This window comes from Centroberyx gerrardi, chromosome 3 (genome assembly GCF_048128805.1).
Source record: "Centroberyx gerrardi isolate f3 chromosome 3, fCenGer3.hap1.cur.20231027, whole genome shotgun sequence".
NCBI lineage: Eukaryota > Metazoa > Chordata > Actinopteri > Beryciformes > Berycidae > Centroberyx > Centroberyx gerrardi.
Window position 1 is genome coordinate 8,797,608 of NC_135999.1, and position 18,052 is coordinate 8,815,659.

The window sequence follows — 18,052 nt, forward strand, 5'->3', positions numbered from 1 at the left end:
AGCACATTAAAATTGTAAATTTCTTTTACAAAAATAATTTATTTTTGATAATAATGTACACTGGGGAACTGAAGTATAAATAAAACCCGTACCCATATTAAACTCATTCACAGCTCATAGTGCAATCACAGTATATGACTGTATGCTTATTTCATCTTTTCATTACATTCAATGTAGTGGTTAAAAAAAATATTAACTTTAGTGTTGAGGAATTCATATTTGCATTCACTGTAAAACAATTATTTCTATTTACATTATTTTCTGGATCTCATGCAATAACCGCAAGGTATTTAATTTCTGTCTCAAATATAAAACATGCAAGAATGCAGAAAGTTATATATCTATGTCCTGCATGTTTCCCCAGCTGGGTCCCACCTTGACTTTGGCCTTTAGCTTTACATACAGCTTAACTGCCGACTCCATCTCCCGCTTGACTATCTGAGCAACCTGACAGAGAGGGATAGACAGAAAAAGTGATGAATATATTCAGTCTTTTCCAAACAGTTGCCCTGTTTCCCCACTTCAGAATATGTAGGGAAGACCCTGTGCATTGCTTTGTCTAAGTTTGACAGCTTAAAGGGAAAATCCATCCTAAAAAAAATCACTTTGTTATGCCTATGATCTTGCACAGCTCAATCAATTATTGCACACATTTGGTGTCGGCTTCATTGTTAATTGAGAAACTCACAGAATAACACCACACACTGTCATGGCTCTCTAGTTTTTAGCTTTAGGAGAGACTTATGTACTTAAATTATGACTAACCTGTCTGTGGGCATAGAAATAACAAAAGGGGATTCTGTGTTGGGTGGATTTTCCCTTCGAGCATTCATCGGTTTCTCTAAAGTCCTAATCAAGTCTTTCACATTGTACCTTTAAAGATCTAATCAACATTATACTATCAGTTCCAGGGAATACTTCTCACACCTGTATGAGGTCTTCCTCTGTGGTTTCGTAGATCAGCTCGTCGTGCAGCTGCAGGACAAAGTAGGCTCCTCTCAGATGAGACGTCCCGACCCTGCGGTGACGGCCGACTGTGTGGTGCAGGCCAGACATAATTGGACATGAATGATGACGCATGCGTTGAAATGATAAAAGCGGGTAACTGAATTCGGGACAGAAGGTGAAGCTCTGTGTGTTTCACCTGGGTGTGTGTGCTGGTGTGACAGTGGAGCTGCGGGGTAGGTTTGTCGTAGTCGTTTCTGGATGTTGACGGTGGCGAGTTTAACGATGTCGGCTGCCGAACCCTGCACAGTTGTGTTCACCGCCTGCCGCTCCGCCTGAGAAATGGAATGAAAAATCATGCGAGGGTTTTGACACCACACACACACACACGTAACGTTACATAGAAATTCTGACAAGCGATGATGGACAAGCACACTTACATGTGCTCTGGCGTGTGTGTTGGTGTTAGTGATGCCTGGCAGGTATCTCCTGCGGCCCAGCAGAGTCTGAACGTAGCCTTTCTTCACGCAGCTCTTCACTGTCTCTCTAAGGAAAGCATGGATCCCTGAAACAGGACATGACTTGGATGTTTCTGAGTGGCAAAATAGAAGTTAATCGATCTTGAATGAGCACTAATTCAATGGTTTCAAGTATTTCTGTTTCAAGTATTGTGGAAGCACTCTTTTGGGAAGTTGATATATTCACAATTTTGAGATGTCATCCCATGTGGCAAGAAAAATGTCAACAAACTGAAAAATTTCACAGAACTGTTATCAACTATTATAAACTAATGTACTTCTTGTTTAGCTGGGATTCTAGAGAATATGGAAATACTGCCACCCCCACACACATGCACGCAAACAAACAGTAATCTACCAGGGACCAGGAAGTAATGAGTAGGACAAATGAATAATAGATCAAACAGCAGTGTGCACCTCTGTATCTGGCCTTGAAGCTCTCTATGTAGCAGGCCGCGTCGTTCTCCTCTACCCCCATTTGCTCCCCCAAAGACTTGGCTCCCATCCCGTAGATAATGCCATAGCAAATCTGCACACACAAAGACACACACACGTCAGGTTAGCTGGGTGCAGATCATGTAGAATAACTAGTTTTACCAATGAGAATGCATGCATGTCCATGTTATTGTCTCTTTCCGTCCTAGTTCTACCTGTTTTGCCTGTTGTCTGAGGCTGTCGCTCACAGTCTCTGTGTCGATGTTCTTCCACTCAGCGGCGATGCAGCGGAACACGTCGGCTCCTCCGTTCAGCACCTGCCGCACACACAAGTTTCACCATTTCTTTATTAGTTTATTGAGCTGAAATCATTTATACGTTTCCAGTGTGTTTGTCGAAGCCTCTGACCTGCAGGAGGCGCTGATCCTTGGAGAGGTGAGCCAACACTCGCAGCTCCAACTGGGAATAATCAGCTGCTAATATCATCCCACCTACAGCACAGGGGAGGAGAGGGTCAGAGCAGGGGAAGACAAGGCTAATGTAGAACAGTTTGAGACAAACACACTTGCATGCATAAAGGCGAGCAACTAAATTAAGAACCTGAAAACGGTATGAAAGCATGTCTCATGCTGACGGAGAAGGCCGGGCCTCTTTCTGGACTGCCGGCTGGACCTGCAGGCACCACAGAGCGCCGCCTCCTGCTGTGACAAAAGAATTAGAAACTAACTATCCCATTTTAGCTTTCCCAGTGATCAGTTTGCCTATCAATTCCACTGTCAGCTTGAAAAGCTGTCAATTCAGCTGTCAACAGAAAACTGATGGAATCGAATACATTCACACACACAGCAGCTTGCACACTGTGCACTAATGAACTTTTTTGCACTGTATAGACCCATTGACTCCTATTGGCCTTATTAATTGGCACTTGTATGTACAGTATAGTATATGATATGTTTTAAAACCCTGTCTGAAAAGCAAATTTCCCTTATGGAACAGCAATATTTAAATTGAAGGGAATTTGTATTTGTAGTGTTTGCATACATCTTCATATCTTCTATCCCTGTACAAATGAGTAAACAGACAATTATGAATATTACCATGGAGGCAGAAATTAGACACACCACTAACAGTAAAGGGAATAAGGTGTATAGATGCCTCAGTATTCAAGCTAACATCAGCACACTGCATATATTATCCTTGATATATTAACCTCTCTCATAATCAAAATATGATCTTATCCAGATTATTGTAAACGAGATGTAGTTTACTCAAAAACAGAATACTACAGAATATCCCAGATAATATTGGAATATTTATGTGCACGTAAACACAGTGTTTCTAAAGCTATTGGGTGGAATCCAAAATGGCCTGCAGGTCCCCATGTAAGAAGAGTAAGCATGCTTTAATGAGCCTGAGTGTCAAAGGTGAAACTAAATTTACTTAATTTGGGTCTCAACCAGTGTAACCACAGTGAAACCTATGATTAAAACAGCCTTCTTATACATTCTATAACTGGGATAATTTCTAGTGAATTAAATTATATTGAAATTAAATTATGTCTCATTTTGCTGAGGACACCCTGGAACCCCCTCAAGGACACCTGGGGGTCAGGGTCGGGGCCATTCATGAATTGAATGGAGAATGCATGGTCAATTCCAATTCAATTCCTGGAGTTGGAATTGGAGTTGGAATTGCACCCAGCTCTAAGGAAACAGAATTGGAATTGAATTGGTATGACAAGAAACAGAAATAAATTCCATTAAATTCCACTTCTAAGAGAGGTTGTCTCAACATTATGAATCAAATAAAAGACAGTTAAACAAATCACATACATTCAATCATAATGTATGTATTACAATTACATGTTATGCATCAAATAACTACATACATATTTATGATATTCAGTACTGATATAACACTACGTGTAATCTCATATGTGGTAAGAAAAAACAAAAAATAAAACATGAAATTTCACAGAATTTCATTGAATTAAATTCAACTTCCTGAAATTCCAATTCAATTCCAAAACCCCAACCCTGTCCTCCTATGCGATCGGTTCCATCCAAAGAAGCGTTGACCTACCCCGGCTTGGTGGCAGTGTGGCGGCCATCTTGTGAAGGTGGACTCTCCCCCACCACCGTGGGCATGGAAATCTCAAAGTCTTTGGGGACGTTCTGGATGTTGGGCTCTGTGAAGCTCACTCTACCTGACAACAGAATGGGCTGGGTGACTGCATGCTTTACAGGTAAATAAAAAAATTATATGAGGCGTACTGCATAGTATGAAAATTGCAATGATATTTAGATGTCTCTCCATGCAGTAATGTCTGTGTGTGTGTGTGTGTGTGTGTGTGTGTTGGGTACCTGTGGCGGTGTGCGTCTGGGCGATGGGATGTATTCTGTCCATGGCCAGTGACGGGTGGTGCTGCTTCTCTCTCTGCAGGGGGAACACCACTTTAGTCATGGCGTTGGTGATCCGCCTCCACTCCAGAATCACGCCTGGCAGCGGGTGCAGAGGGCGGAGCTTCTCCAGAACATCCTGATGACATCATTGCAATTCAGTTTAAACATGTTTCAGTGATTCATAATTCAGTGTAAACCTTCCACCTACTGCCTCGAGACAAAGGCTACCCATCAGCCCTAATGGCATAACAACAGTATAAGGATTTCACTGTAGTTCGTGGCAGGATCAAGAACTTTGTGTATGGTAAGAAGCGGTTTCACCTTGGTAGTGCTGAACTGCTTTCCAAGCCGAATTTTTCCACCTCCTCTCCTGGTGTAGCCCAAGGTCTTCTTATTTTTCGGTCCGCTCACGTCACCGTTGGGAGGCAGGTGGAGCTCCAAGAATAGCACCTACAGCATACACGCGCACACATACACACACACACAGGTTTGTAGATTTGTGGTATCTACACATCTTGTCAGGTTACATATTGTCATCTCCTCCTAACCCTTTAGAAGCGCTTGCTTTGCTTTATTGTCCCTTCTATTTTTGCTTGAAAGACATTCTGTGCAGTTGCACTTATTGTAAGTTGCTCTGAATAAGAGCGTCAGCTAAATGCCCAAATACTGTTATCTACTGGGTTCCCACAGGCCTTGAAAGTTTGTGGATTTGAGAAAAATAAAATAAGGCCTTAAAAGTTTTGGAAAATGAATGGATGGGCTTGAAAGTTCTTGATTTTTAAATTCAAATATAGCACCCAAATTCATCAGTATGCCTCAGCTCTGTGGATCTACACCTCCCATCCTGAGGTCTGAGATCTGCAGTTTTAAAATTACAGATTTCATCAGGGTTTCTTGAATTGACAAGAACAGGAGTAAAAAATGAGTCTATATGATGTCTAATTCTGAGTAATTCATGTCTTACCCCAAAACATCCCAATTTTGAGTCCTTGAATTTCACCAAACAGGACCTTGAAAGTGATTGAAAAGTCCTTGAATTTGATGTGAGTGTGGGAACTCTGTATCTAGTACTGCAGTCAGGGAGCTGGGAGAGAGAAGAGAGGTGTCAGACCTGTGCTATGTCGTCGATGCTGGTGAGGGAGAAGCCGTGTCCCGCCAGGTTGTAAGCCTGGGACTCCAAGGCCGTGAGTTTGGCTTGCATCACATGCTTCTGTCTCTCAGACTCGTCAACGCTGAATCCCATTCCGTTCAACTCCAACAGAGCCAGACACATCTGGGAGGGCATCTCCGTGCGCCTGAACAAATCTGACACATGCACACGACAGTATTAAGATCAACACAGTTCCCGCCACTGCTGAAATAATGTATGCATGTCTGTGTTAGGATGCGTCCTATACCGAGCATTCCATCTTTCTCCAGCAGGACAGTGAGATGGTTCATGGTGGCGTGAACTAGCACACTCTTGGTAGCCGCCCGAACACGGGGGCAGTGTGCGTGCGCATTCCCAAGTCCCTCCAGCAGAGGCAGTTCTTCAGGACAGTAGACCGTCACCATGTTGGCTACAGTTCTCTCCTCGCTGCCCGGGTCCACCAGCCAGCATGCCACCTATGGTACGCATTCAAAACACACAGGCACGTTGCTGCAGGACCGGACACAGAAAGAGGAGCCGGGTCTGTATATCTGCATGTCGTTATTTATCTGTGCTCTCACCTTGGGGTCTTCACAGCTTCCCTCCAAGCTGATGCCACAGCTCAGTACAAGCGTCTTGTACACCTGAATGATGTCATAGGTGACAACCACGCCCCCTGCTTGACCAACCAATGGCCTGCTTAGACAGGCCTTCACCTGCCCCAGCCTCTCACTCACTGGCAAATCAGCATCCAGCGGAGGAGGGGCCAGACTGGAGCTCAAACCTGTGGGGTAACGGACAGGCTGAACGAAGGGAGCACTTTTGGGGTGTGTTTGTTTATGCTTGGCGTGCGTGTGTGTGTGTGTGTGTGTGTGTCCATACCTGCGCTCTGCTCTTGTTGCAGTGATATGTAGTATGCATCTCTGGCTCCCCAGCAGACAGACAGTCCAATCAGCACCAGTCCGTCACTTCCCCTCACCGGAAAGCCATCAGCCCTGTGGGGCGTCTGATGAGCTGCTGACACTGCACAGAAAACACATGAATGAGGAGACTGCATTCAGTATAAACTATGCTCATGCTGTTTGAGGTATAATAGTTATTTGACCTGTTACATGTTTGCGGTTAATAAGGCAAAACTCGAATGCAAAGAGAAAGATGGTGACCTATCTGCAGCATAATTAAACTGTATGATAGATGTTGACAGACTAGGGGTTCATGTTCAGCATCAATTTATCTCACATTTTATGGTAAGTTGATGCCACTTGAGCACATTTGTACACGTGTTATTTACCTCTCTTGTGTTTCTCTCCTATTCCTCCCTCAAGCTGCTGTGTGTGTTCCCGCCTCTCGCAGGCCAAAGCCAGGGAGTACCGCCCTTTTGTTTTCCACTCATTTATGAAAGTGTGGAAGAGGCGCCGGTCACTTGCCACGTCTATGATGGAGAAGGTCCCAGAGTTGCTGGGACAGAGCGATGCATTCTGGGACAGCTGAAGGGTGAAGCCTTCATCGGTCGGGGGCGAGTCCAAATCAGAGCGAGGCTGCGGCTCGGGTGAGAGTGGAGGGGCGCGATCTCGGGGACGACTGGGGTTCGGGCCAGTGTGCAGCAGGGGTTTGGTTTGGGTGTGCGAGTGTGGAACAGAGTTTGGGTTTGCTGTGGAGTGTGGCCCAGGCTCCGGTAGAGTCTTTGGTTCCTGTCCCAGCTGGCGTTTGTGCTTGAGATCTGATGCAGATTTAGGCTGCTCATCGTCAGAAATAGCCTCTGAGAGGTGAGCAGGTGTGAGATGATTACTGGGTTGTGGGCAGGATTTAGGACATTTTGGGGCTGCTGGTTGTCCTGGGAGGAGGGTCGAGGGAGTCGACTGGTTGCGCGGCTGGGCAGTGAGAGGCGACTGGACGGAGGAGGTGGTCAGCTTTACTCTGGGCGTGACAGGTGCCGTTTCCTGAGTCGGGGGAATAAGGTCACCGGCAGAGCCCGGCCTCTCCCCTGCTCTCTCTCGGCTGGTATCGTCCTCAGTCTCTCGTCCTGAGGGTTGTTTCTCTTGGGAATCACCGGCAGCAGACTGCCTATTCAGCCTTGCCCTCTTTCCGTCCACCTGCATCGAGGGCGGAGGTATTTCTGGAACATCCACTTTGTTTCCAGCAGCAGTGTGTGCGCGAGTGCCTGTGAGGCCCGTCGTAAAGTGTTGTGAGGGCTGGTCAGACATACTAGGCCAGCGGTCAAAGATGTCTTGCAGTCCAGGGCTGCAGTTAAGAGGGCTTTCGGATGCGTTTTGGACATTTGGATGTTTGAACACAGCATTATCAGACAAATCGTCTTTTTTTCCCCTCTCTTCCTTTCTTGCCTTCTCTGCCTCTTGCCCATTTTCGCCCTCTTCATTTATCCTCATTGCTCTCTCGCCTCCTCTCTCTGTGCTTTTCCCTCCCTCCTCTAAGCTTACTGGTTTGTTGTTTGGTGCTTTAGTGTACTGTTTAACTTTGTTTGTATGGCCTTGATTATTGCTGGCTGTGTCCTTGTGCTGCTTTTGAGTAATGATGTGGTCAGGTTTTGATAGCTCTGCCTGAGCAGGCTTAGGTTGTGAGTTTGATACTTGTTGCTCTGTCAGAACATGGTCTGTGTTGGGTTGCTGAGCTTCACCATGGCGGGGATCTTGTTCTTTTTGTGTTCTCTCTGCATGTCTGAGCAAGCTCCGCCTCTCCAAGAAGTGCTCACCCACCAAGAGAGAGTCACCCCATTCTGATAAGTTGAAGGAAGACTCGCCCCATTGGATAGCCTCCTGCTGTTCTGCCTCCTGGTTGGCTAGAAGCTCACTGCGCCGTCGCTCTTGGGTTGACGGAAGGTGGCAATTGTCTCCGATCTCCTGGCTAACCGATTCCTCTTCCTCTGATTGGTCAGAGTCCTGGTCTGGGCTCAGACCAGCCAGCAGAGAGCTGTCATACAGGCTATCAAACAGGAAGCTGCTGCTTCTGTTAAGACTCTCTGAAGCAGCCTGATTGGCACAGAGGGCCTCATCATCATCACCTTCTTCCTCTTTATCTTCATCCATGTCACCACCACCACCGGGTCTAGGAGAGATCTGGGAAAACAAGATTACAGCCTTTGAATTTGAAGAATCAGAATATATGAATACATTCAATGTTTGAAATCAATACACAATGCGCTCTTTCTGCAATCTACAATCAACTACAAACTTTTGATTACTATTGTATGCAGCCACATTCTTTGAGCAAGGCATCATAAGCCATTCAGAAAACCATGTGTTCAGTTGTGTGTGTCACTTGGTCGCTCACCTGGTGGCTGGTGTCCAGGATAAGCTCCATCTGGCTGTCTGTGAGAGAAATATTGAATCCGGGACATGTGTTGTCGGGGGAGACGCGGGCGCCAGGCCCGTTTCTTCCCCCATGTGTGTTCTCCCCCAGCTCTACATCTGCTTCTTCCATTTCCTCCTCTCTTACCTGCTCCGTCTCCCCCTGCTCACCCGTACCCGCTTCACTCCCGTCTCTGTGTTTGTACGTCTGCTGAACAATGATTCTTTCTGTCTGAGTGTCCAATTCAAAGCTGTCACCAAAGCCTTCCTCTTCCTCTTTAGCATCTCCCTCAACCTCTTCGTCTCTCTCGTCTCCTTCGTACAGCTCGGGGGATGAAAACTTATCCGCCTCGCGCCCCTCTATCCTCCTTCGCTTGGCCTCAGGAGAGAAAGAGGGAGCCGGGGCAGGAGAGATGGGTTGAGATGTGTATGCGTTTTGGGGACGAGGCAAGGCGGGAAGAGTTTCTTGCGCAGGGACAGGAGCAGGAGCAGGAAAAGTAGCAGGGGCTGAGTTTTGGGCCGGGGCAACTACTGTGGGATTTAAAGAGTTTGATGTCTGCGCAGTCTCTACCTTTTCTGGCATGCTTTTGTCAGTTTGTATGGAGTGGAGCACTCTGCTGAGGGCTCTGGAGTGCCTCAGTCTACCTGGCTGCACAGGTGACGCACCAGGCCCTCTGCTACCATCCCCTTTTAATGTCCTTGTGGAAGCGCAGTGTGGTTCCTCTGCCCGGGATGTTGGGGCTCTGAACCGAGGAGGAGGCATGGGGGAAGGGGACGGTTGAGGAAGTGGCGGGGGTTGAGGCAGGGGGCTGGATACTATTTCAGCTAATTCCTGTGTCAGGCTCCTTTCAGGAACAGAACGATTTGCTTCGTGACCCTCTGGTCCGGCTGAGACTACCGCTTCACTTGTCTTCCCCTCTTCCTGCTCTGCTTTTTTGCTCTCCTCCCCTCCTTGTTCTAACCTCTGAAGCTTCTCTGTTCCTCTTTGCTCATCCGGATTTTCTGTATCATTTGCCGTGACCATTTTTTGATTTCTCTCCTCTGTCAGCTTTGCTTCTGTCTCTCTCTCAGCTGGCCCTTCGCTACCTGATCGTCTTCTTTCTGTCCCGCCGCTGTCTTCCTTCAGTTGCTCCTCCACTTTCCTCTTTACTTCCCTCCCTTCAAGCTCGCTCTTCCCTTGCTCCATCTTGGCTTCTTCTTCCTGCCTGCCTTTTCTCCCCTTTCCCCTGTCAACCAGTCCTTTATCACTTTTACTTTCTTCCTTAATCTCCTCTCTATGCCTGTCAGCATCTCTACTCTTGCTTTTCTTGAACCTGTCTCCCTCTTGCTGGTTTCTGGAGTTGTGTCTCTGTGTTTCATGTGAGCCTTTAGGTGAGCTGGATGAGGTGTCTGAGCCAGAGTCTGAGTCGGGGATGTTGGTGGCGGGGGCCCCAGGAGGGAGCGTCCCCGGGTCCCACTGGACTCCTAACTGGGCCAGGTCGTCCTGCAGGAGGAGCCTTGCTTCAGACACTATCTCACTGGCTGCCTCCTGTTCCGTCAGGGCCCGCCCTCCGCTGACCCAGACACAGCGCAGGCTCCGCCTCTCAGCCGCCTCCACCTCACTCTCATCCACGGCACGTTTGGAGCTGAGGAAGACAGACAGTACACCATTAGCTTCTTGTCCGCGGTCATGCTCAAGGCGGGTGTAATGCGGTGGGCCAGTGCTTAACAGTTGCACATTCGCAAGCCTGGGCTCTAGTGGGGCTTACCCTGGGCTTTTGCATGCTAATACTTAAGGCTTCTGGTTTGTTTCTACCTCCATGACTTTTTCCAAATTAAAGGTTTGATGCATGTTTATAGGGGATGGGTGGGATTTGATATGGATGATCAGCTGATTAGTTGTGCATAAAGAAGTTTAAAAAATCCAAAACAGATGGCGCCGTCCGTGACTTTCCTCTTGATATACGTTTTATTCTAAGTGGGATAAAGGGCGGAGTGTTCAATTACAACTTCTTTTTTCATCAGAGGAAGCAATGTCTTGTTATTGTGTGTAAGCTGATTGTGGAAACAAACCAAGACTTACGTTAGAGGCATTAACTGCTGTGCTATATGCTTCCCTCAGCTGCTGATTCGCAACAGCTATTCTCTTGATATGGGACATTCCTTGTTATCGTTCTCCTAATATGCCTCTCTCTCTCTTACAGACACACACACACACACACACACACACACACAGGCCTACCTCTTAAACGGAACAGCTTTCCTCAGGGCTTTCTCCACCTCAGACACAGTGGCCCTGGCTAGTTCGGCGACAGTGCAGAGGCCTTGTGCGTAGAGCGCTCTGGCTCGCGTCGCGTTCAGCAGAGACACCCTGACCAGGTCCACCAGCTCCCTCTGGACTCCAAAGCTCAGCCTGGTCTGGTACTGGGACAGCAGCAGCTCCATGGCGTGCCAGCCCAGACGCTTACAGAACACTGTTACCATACCTATCGGATGGCAGAGAGAGTGTGTAACCCGAGGTCTGTTAGCTGCACAACTGTGTATGTGAATTACAGTCATTAAATCACCTCATAAAATTTACTTTTGTAGACTTGCTTTTGAGTAATGATCTTTTAGTAATTGTTCTTGACCTACCTTTTTATGTGTTGCTTTTATGTTCTTACTTTGGTTCCATTACTCTTTAATTTTACTATTTTGTTATCTCCTTTTTATATTTACATTACCTAATCCTAAGTAAAGCATTTTAGAACTGAAAAACTGAAAAAATATTGTTATTATGGCTGACACAGGTTCAAACCCAGATAAACTTTTTGAGTCATGTTTGACTTGGAACATCACATGGAACACACACACACACACACAGACACAAACTGACAAACATAAACACTCTCAAACTAACACTCCTATTCAAACTGACACTCACACAATCAGAACTCATATTTACACACACTCAAAATCACACTCATAATTAGGGGAAATTAAGAATACTGGTGCACATATGCAGGTACTCATTTGTGCATATTTGTGATAGATACAGTATACAGACAGGCTATATACAGCTCAAGATAGGAATGGCTGCCTATGTATACAGCATTCCAGTATAGCCTGCCAACTTGGCTTTGCCGTACTCTTGTTGAACAGTAAACAATATAAACAGTTCAGAAGTAGGCTACAGGGTTTTTTCCCCAGAGAAACTCTCTAGAGTGCAATGTGCTATGTGCTGTCTCGGCCAAGGACACCCTGATGTGCTCTGTGCACCCAAATTCACACCCAAGCACTCTTGAGCATGTACCTGCGTATGTAGAAGCAGACTGCTGAAGAGACTGTAACTGCCCACGACTGCAGTTGTATTTGGATGCTACCGTTCCTAAAGGCACCTCATTCACCAGGTCCTGCAGTACAAGAGTGGTGAAGAACCTGTGAAGAGATAATGAAGAGGAGATGTGAAGGGCAAAAAGGTACCATCTGATCGAAATAACTATTTATCAGTTGTTTCACTTCTAAGACAAGCGAGGTTCATTTTTGGGTCTTTCTTTTGCATTACTTAATGAATTGTCAATGATAGAAAGTTACATGTAATGGACTATGAGCCAATACTATGTTTTATAAATGTATAGTGTGTGTGATTTATATAAATATGTGCAGTACCGTTTATGAATAGCCATCTGTCTACGCTGCTTTTCAGTCTTGGCGACAAGTTTGCCGCTGACGGACCGTGCGAGAAATCCTTCCTGGACGCCCACCAGCTCTGCTACTCTCTTCATAGATGATGAGAGCTGCTCCCACAGACAGAAGAACTGGTACCAATCTATTGTGGTCCACTCCGCGTACACTGGGGTGATCTGTGGAGAGTTGGGACACAACACTGAGTATACTTGTATTACTACGCTTGTGAGGGCTGGTGAAGTGAGGACGCTTTGGTTGCTCCTCACTTTGAAATGGAGCCATTCAAATTTAGGGTTAGAATTACAATTTGGTCGAGGTTAGGGGATGTCAACAAAAACTCTTCACACATATAGTAATACAAGATACAGTATGTGTGTGTATACCAGATAGAGAGTGTGCAAGTCGTTTTCCAGTACAAAGCCCTTCATGGCCCGCTGGAGATCTGCGAATATTCCCAGAGCCTCAGGAGGGGAGAGGGAGGAGGAGAGGGTGGCAGCTCCGAGATGGGTAGGACAGTACCGCTCCTCTGGATATGAGACAGGAGGGGATATACAATGCTTACTGTAATGGCAAAGTGGTTTAAAGCTTAATCTTTTGGCTCTAAACTGCATATATTTGTATTTTTGATAAAAAGACGTAGCCTATTCTCAGGCAAAACTAGAGAAAAAAATGAATGATTATGGACATTTTGCTTGTATCGTTTTGTCTTACATTGTTTTTGCTTTCTTTCACCAGCAATTTACTTGCTGAATTGTAAAAACACTTGTAAAATAAATGTAAAATATGTTACTGTATTTTTTATGTCGCTGATATCATATAAGGAATGACTGCGGAAGATATAAGACAAGAAACACAAGCGGCAGTACCTTGTCCATCTTTCTGGATACTGATGAATTCATTCTCCATCAACCATTCAACACAGGCCTCGATGGCCCCTTTGTTGGTCTCTGCGTCTGACCCCGTCTTCACACCACCCTTAGATGGGCTGTGGTCACATTTCATGCTGGTGGCCAACAGTGTGCACGAAGCATACAACCTCACATCCTGTGGCGTGCTGGCTACGCCTCCAACAATGATCTGTGTATTAGGGATGTGAAATGGAAGAAAACACATGTTGAGTTCATGGGACGGCAACTGGTTTAGTCACTTTGAGGTAAACTAACCTGACCACAAATCAATGACCTCAAAAGTGTGAGGCAGCTGCTCTTCATGGAGGTATTAGTTATTTCCCTGGGTGCCAGGTTAGGTTAGCAAATGTGAATAACTAGAGGTCAATGGTAAAGGGCTATCATACCTCCAAGATGGCTCGCAGCATGCTAGTGGTGACGCCTTCTCCCTCCCTTTTCACCAGGCAGCTGCTGATTGGCTGAAGAGCACCCTGAAGGAGACTAATACCTTTCTGACGCTCTGCCTCCTTACACACCAGCACACTTTCCCCTGACAGAGGAAGAACAAAATCACATGTGAGACAAAAGGAGAGAGTGCAGATTTTTTAACTCACCCTTCAATTAATATGTACTCAATGCATTAGAACAGAACAGAATAATTCCCTCTCCTCCCTCCTTGCCTGTAGTGTCCACTCCCTTTCTTCCTGCTCGTCCAGACATCTGTTTGTACGTGAGCGGGTCCAGCAGGTGTCCATTGAACGTAGGGGTTCGAATGATGACCCTGCGGGCCGGGAGGTTAACCCCCGAGGAGAGGGTGGAGGTGGCGGCCAGCACCCTGACCATGCCCTGCCGGAAAGCTCCCTCCAACACGTCCCGCTCGTCAAATGTCAGGCCTAGAGAGACGACACGAGAGAGACAAGCTTCACCCGGAGAGCACACTGGGATACAAAGCCGTACCGTTCAGCACTCAGGTTGTTGTGATTAAAGGATTGTATGGGTGTGTTCACCAGCGTGGTGGAAGGCCACCCCCCACGGCACAGTGCGCTGCAGGATGGGGTCCAGCCCGGCCGGGGTGCGTCTCAACTGGGCTATCACATCCACTAGTCCCTCCTGATCCAGACACACCGCCCGGGGATCCGCTTCGCCCTGACGTTCTAAAAGGATGAGGCCAGAATCAGGACTTAACGGATGATTTCTGTTACTTTTTCATGTTACACAAGAATCTGTTGAAAATGGCATGCATATTTTGGTTCTCTGGTAATAGCCACACATACAGTATATCAGAAAAATGTCACTACTAAAAGAATAATATGCTTAATGAATAGAAATTAGAGGGGCAACTGTAACAGCTTTCATATTTTGGTCAAAATCCTTCCCATTTTGTATAAATGAAAATGTTGATATTGTTTTGGTGGCAATTACCAGGCAAGATTACATTATATTAGCATTGCAATCTGGTTCCAAAATGACTCTCAGGCCAAAGAACCATTCTAATATCTCATGACAAATTCCCTACAGTTAATAAGCTGCAATATCACTCTAATTCACTCTGGGAAATGTGCTAACAGTAACCGATTTTAAGATAATATTTGAAATCAAGTACCAGTGTGTCTGAGGTTGTAGAATTCTCTAGCGATGCCGTCTGCTAGTTTCTCACACCAGTTCTTTGAGGGGCAGAACAGCAGCACAGAGTGGCCGTCTCTCACCGTCTCATAACACAAGCTCACGATGTGGTCATCATCTCCCTTTATGTAAGTGCGCACACACACACACACACACACACACACACACACACACACACAGCGATGATTGTGATTACATATCACTCGTGATGACACAGTATATATCACTCATGATATATTAAAGCATTAGATAATCTCTGGACAATACCCATCATCTCAGTTACCTTAACATGGAGCGCAGGTGTGAACTTCCGAACCAGGGAGAGGCTGTTGTCGTAGATGTTGCTGCCCACCTTGAGATGCTCCTGCAGGGGTACGGGTCTGTAGTCTGTCTGGTAGAGCTCCGCGCCCAGCCAGCCAGCCAGGAGGGAGAGGTTAGGCAAGGTGGCGCTCATACCTATTATCTGCACACCCTCGGAAAGGGACCTGTGTAAAGAGACACAGAAAACACACATGCAGCAGCAGAATAAGACTTTTGAACGCTGCATGTCAGTACGCTCTGTGACACAAAGACAAAAGGTAGACGGACAAACCGACCCTGTGGTGTTCTGCTTCTGGGCGATGTAGCGGATTTTGGTCAAGAGCAGTTCCAGTAGGTATCCTCTTCCAGAATCACCAACCATATGCAGCTCATCCACCACCACCATACCTATGTACGCAAAATGATTACACACAGTGAAATGGTATGCCGCACACAACCAAAATTCGATGTGTTGATAAAAACATTGTGCATTACCTAGTAGGCCCACGCTGTCTTCTTCGATGAGTCTGTTAATGAGAGAGTTGGCTTTTTCTATTGTGCACACAGCCACATCCAGAGCAGTGAACCCTCCTGCAGCCGAGGTGCTGCCCATATATCCCTCCACGCGAACTCCTGCCTCTTCAAATACACTCTGCAGGGACAGTGATACAAGTCAGTCATATACAGATATACATAGACAGACACGGGGTCCATCCATCCATCTCTCCCTCACCTGAAGGTAGTGCATCTTCTCCTTGGCCACTGAGACAAATGGCAGAATGAAGAGAGCTTTTCTTTTGGTCTCCAACACGCGCTTCAACATCAGTAGCTCTGACACCAGGGTTTTCCCCGCACTAGTGGGGGCTGACGGAGGAATAAAACAGTGAAAGTGAGATAACTGTGACTTTAGGGTCCAAAGTTATTATAGAGTCGCACTTGAATCGTTCCAGTTGCTTACCAGAGTAGACCAGGTTACGGCCCTGCAGCACCTGTCCGACAGTGAGGCACTGGGCCTGCCATTCAAACATGTGCGACACTCCGTGTTTCTGGTAGCGCTCCAGGACAGGCTTAGGTAAACCCCAGCTGGATAACAACAGCTTTTCAGCTTGCTCCACAGGGGCACACATGGCAACGCCTACAGTGGAGCACACATACAGGACTCCATTTGTATACTGGAGACGCATTATAATGTCAAGTGTAATGTATTTCAGCTAAATCACACATAGCCAGCTGTAAAGAGGGCCAAAGATACACACAGAAATACAAATAAAGGCAGAAACAACAGAAGGTTATCTGATGTATCTCCTCTTCACGTACAGACACAAAACACATCAGCCTCACCTGGCTGAGGTAAAGAGTCACTGATAGAGCTGAGCTCTAAGCCGGTGGGGACTGTGAGCACAGAGACCGACTGATTCTGTAATGACCGCTGGAGTTCGGCCTTCTTCCTCGCCGCTGCCAGCTTGGTGGGGCTGAACAGGATGTAGTTACTGGAGACATTCAGAGGCGAATCAGCGTTCACATTCGGTCCGCCTTTGTCTTTGCTCTTTTCTCCGGACTTGGGCTTCTGTCTGTTGAAACGCAAAGATGTGTCAGCAGCAGAAAAGTACTGCGACAGACCACCGGAACAAAAGAAAATCTGGAGGATAGTGTGTAAGCAAAGTCTCACCCGCAGATGGAGATGGAGTCTGCTCGCTGACTGGTCCGTATTTCATGATGGGACATCTCGTTGATGCAGGCAGGAACCGGCGCTGACTGGCAGCTCTCTGGGCCCCTCTGAGCGTGCTCCACTTCCTCCGAGTCCTCACTGAAGAGAAGCCGCTGGGCGAGGTCTTTGCAGTCCAAGGCTCTCCACCCCGGTCTCTCACCATCACCACTTCGCCCACATACTCTCCTCTTATTGTCTGGAACTGGTGCAGCAGACTGTAAAGAGGCAGAAGTAGCTAGTGGTGCTGCTGCTTCCCCTGCGTCTCTGTTGGCTGGTGTTGGAGGACCTCTGTGGGCTGCAGGCTTCACTGGGTCCAGAGCATCCAGTGCCTGCAGCATCTCCTCATCCAGAGCCAAGGAGGACTCTCCCAGAGGAAATAACGACCCTCCGCCCTAAACCCAGAAAACACGATCAAAGAAACGTCACTTGTAATCCATGAGTGAGAGAGAGACAAAGAGAGAGAGTGAGAGACAGACTTTCTCCCCAGCTGTCAAACTCACCATGTTGGGGACTTTGTGGTTCTCTGAGTCTGATCGGTTTGTTTTGTCTGACAGATAACGGGTCTTCTGCAATAGGTTAGAGTTTCTTCCTGGTAATGGTTCATCGGGGTCTTGAAAGCTGTGCTCAGAAAAAAAATATATAATGTCAGGTAAGACTGATGTTCATGCATGACATTGTTGAAAGGATTGAAAGATGCCTCTATCAATACAGTACTTTAATAAAGTCTGACCTCTTTTTCTTGATGATCTGGTGCTGCCCCATGTAGCATTTCTTTTTTGGTGGAGGACCCGAGGTGCTCATACTTAACTTGTGCTACTAACTTTGACGAACGCGTGGCAAGTTTGATATTAACTAACATGACAGTTTGACCGTTAACGCGTGTTTATAAAACTATAGGCAATGTTTATTAAGAGTAAGAAAACAGATAACGCTAAGCGAAAAGAAGCGCCGCCGTAGTGGAAATATTTTGGTACCTAAACGTAAACAACTTCTTGTTGAGCAGAACGTCTGAAATCAAAAAGACCGCTCCGCCAGGCCCGCCCCGGTGTTTCACAAAAACAGTCCGATCCGATGGAACAGATGCTAAAATACGAAGGTTCCTATAAAACCACTCAATATCGTTGAAGAGTTATAAAAGACTTATTATTATTATCA

At 46.5% G+C, this 18,052-nt stretch overlaps 1 protein-coding gene across 1 annotated transcript; it reads right to left on the reverse strand.

Annotated features, from left to right (window-relative positions):
* Window positions 1–91: 91 nt before the first annotated feature.
* On the reverse strand, window positions 92–17,698 carry polq (polymerase (DNA directed), theta). The gene is made up of 38 exons (XM_078282709.1): window positions 17,628–17,698; window positions 17,398–17,515; window positions 16,859–17,289; window positions 16,531–16,760; window positions 16,148–16,324; window positions 15,923–16,053; window positions 15,685–15,841; window positions 15,486–15,597; window positions 15,173–15,374; window positions 14,870–15,011; window positions 14,274–14,420; window positions 13,947–14,159; window positions 13,674–13,816; window positions 13,246–13,456; window positions 12,763–12,905; window positions 12,362–12,555; window positions 12,006–12,130; window positions 10,956–11,199; window positions 9,821–10,359; window positions 8,718–9,613; window positions 8,018–8,503; window positions 7,135–7,522; window positions 6,721–6,999; window positions 6,312–6,452; window positions 6,011–6,213; window positions 5,698–5,905; window positions 5,412–5,605; window positions 4,622–4,750; window positions 4,262–4,436; window positions 3,981–4,104; window positions 2,499–2,599; window positions 2,307–2,389; window positions 2,114–2,215; window positions 1,881–1,992; window positions 1,386–1,510; window positions 1,145–1,280; window positions 928–1,034; window positions 92–447 (listed from the first exon to the last, which is right to left on the reverse strand). Exons 1-38 carry the CDS (start codon window positions 17,696–17,698, stop codon window positions 334–336), a joined length of 7,833 nt encoding a protein of 2,610 aa, XP_078138835.1. The 3' UTR covers window positions 92–333.
* Window positions 17,699–18,052: the final 354 nt, after the last annotated feature.

Excerpts from the sequence above, each read along its gene's own strand:
- polq (XM_078282709.1), bottom strand. The coding sequence starts at position 17,698 with ATGAGCACCTCGGGTCCTCCACCAAAAAAGAAATGCTACATGGGGCAG. Across the intron at positions 17,290-17,397 it reads ACCACAAAGTCCCCAACATG|GGCGGAGGGTCGTTATTTCC; the intron begins GTGAGTTTGACA and ends TTCTGGGTTTAG. Across the intron at positions 2,600-3,980 it reads CACACTGCCACCAAGCCGGG|CAGGAGGCGGCGCTCTGTGG; the intron begins GTAGGTCAACGC and ends CTTTTGTCACAG.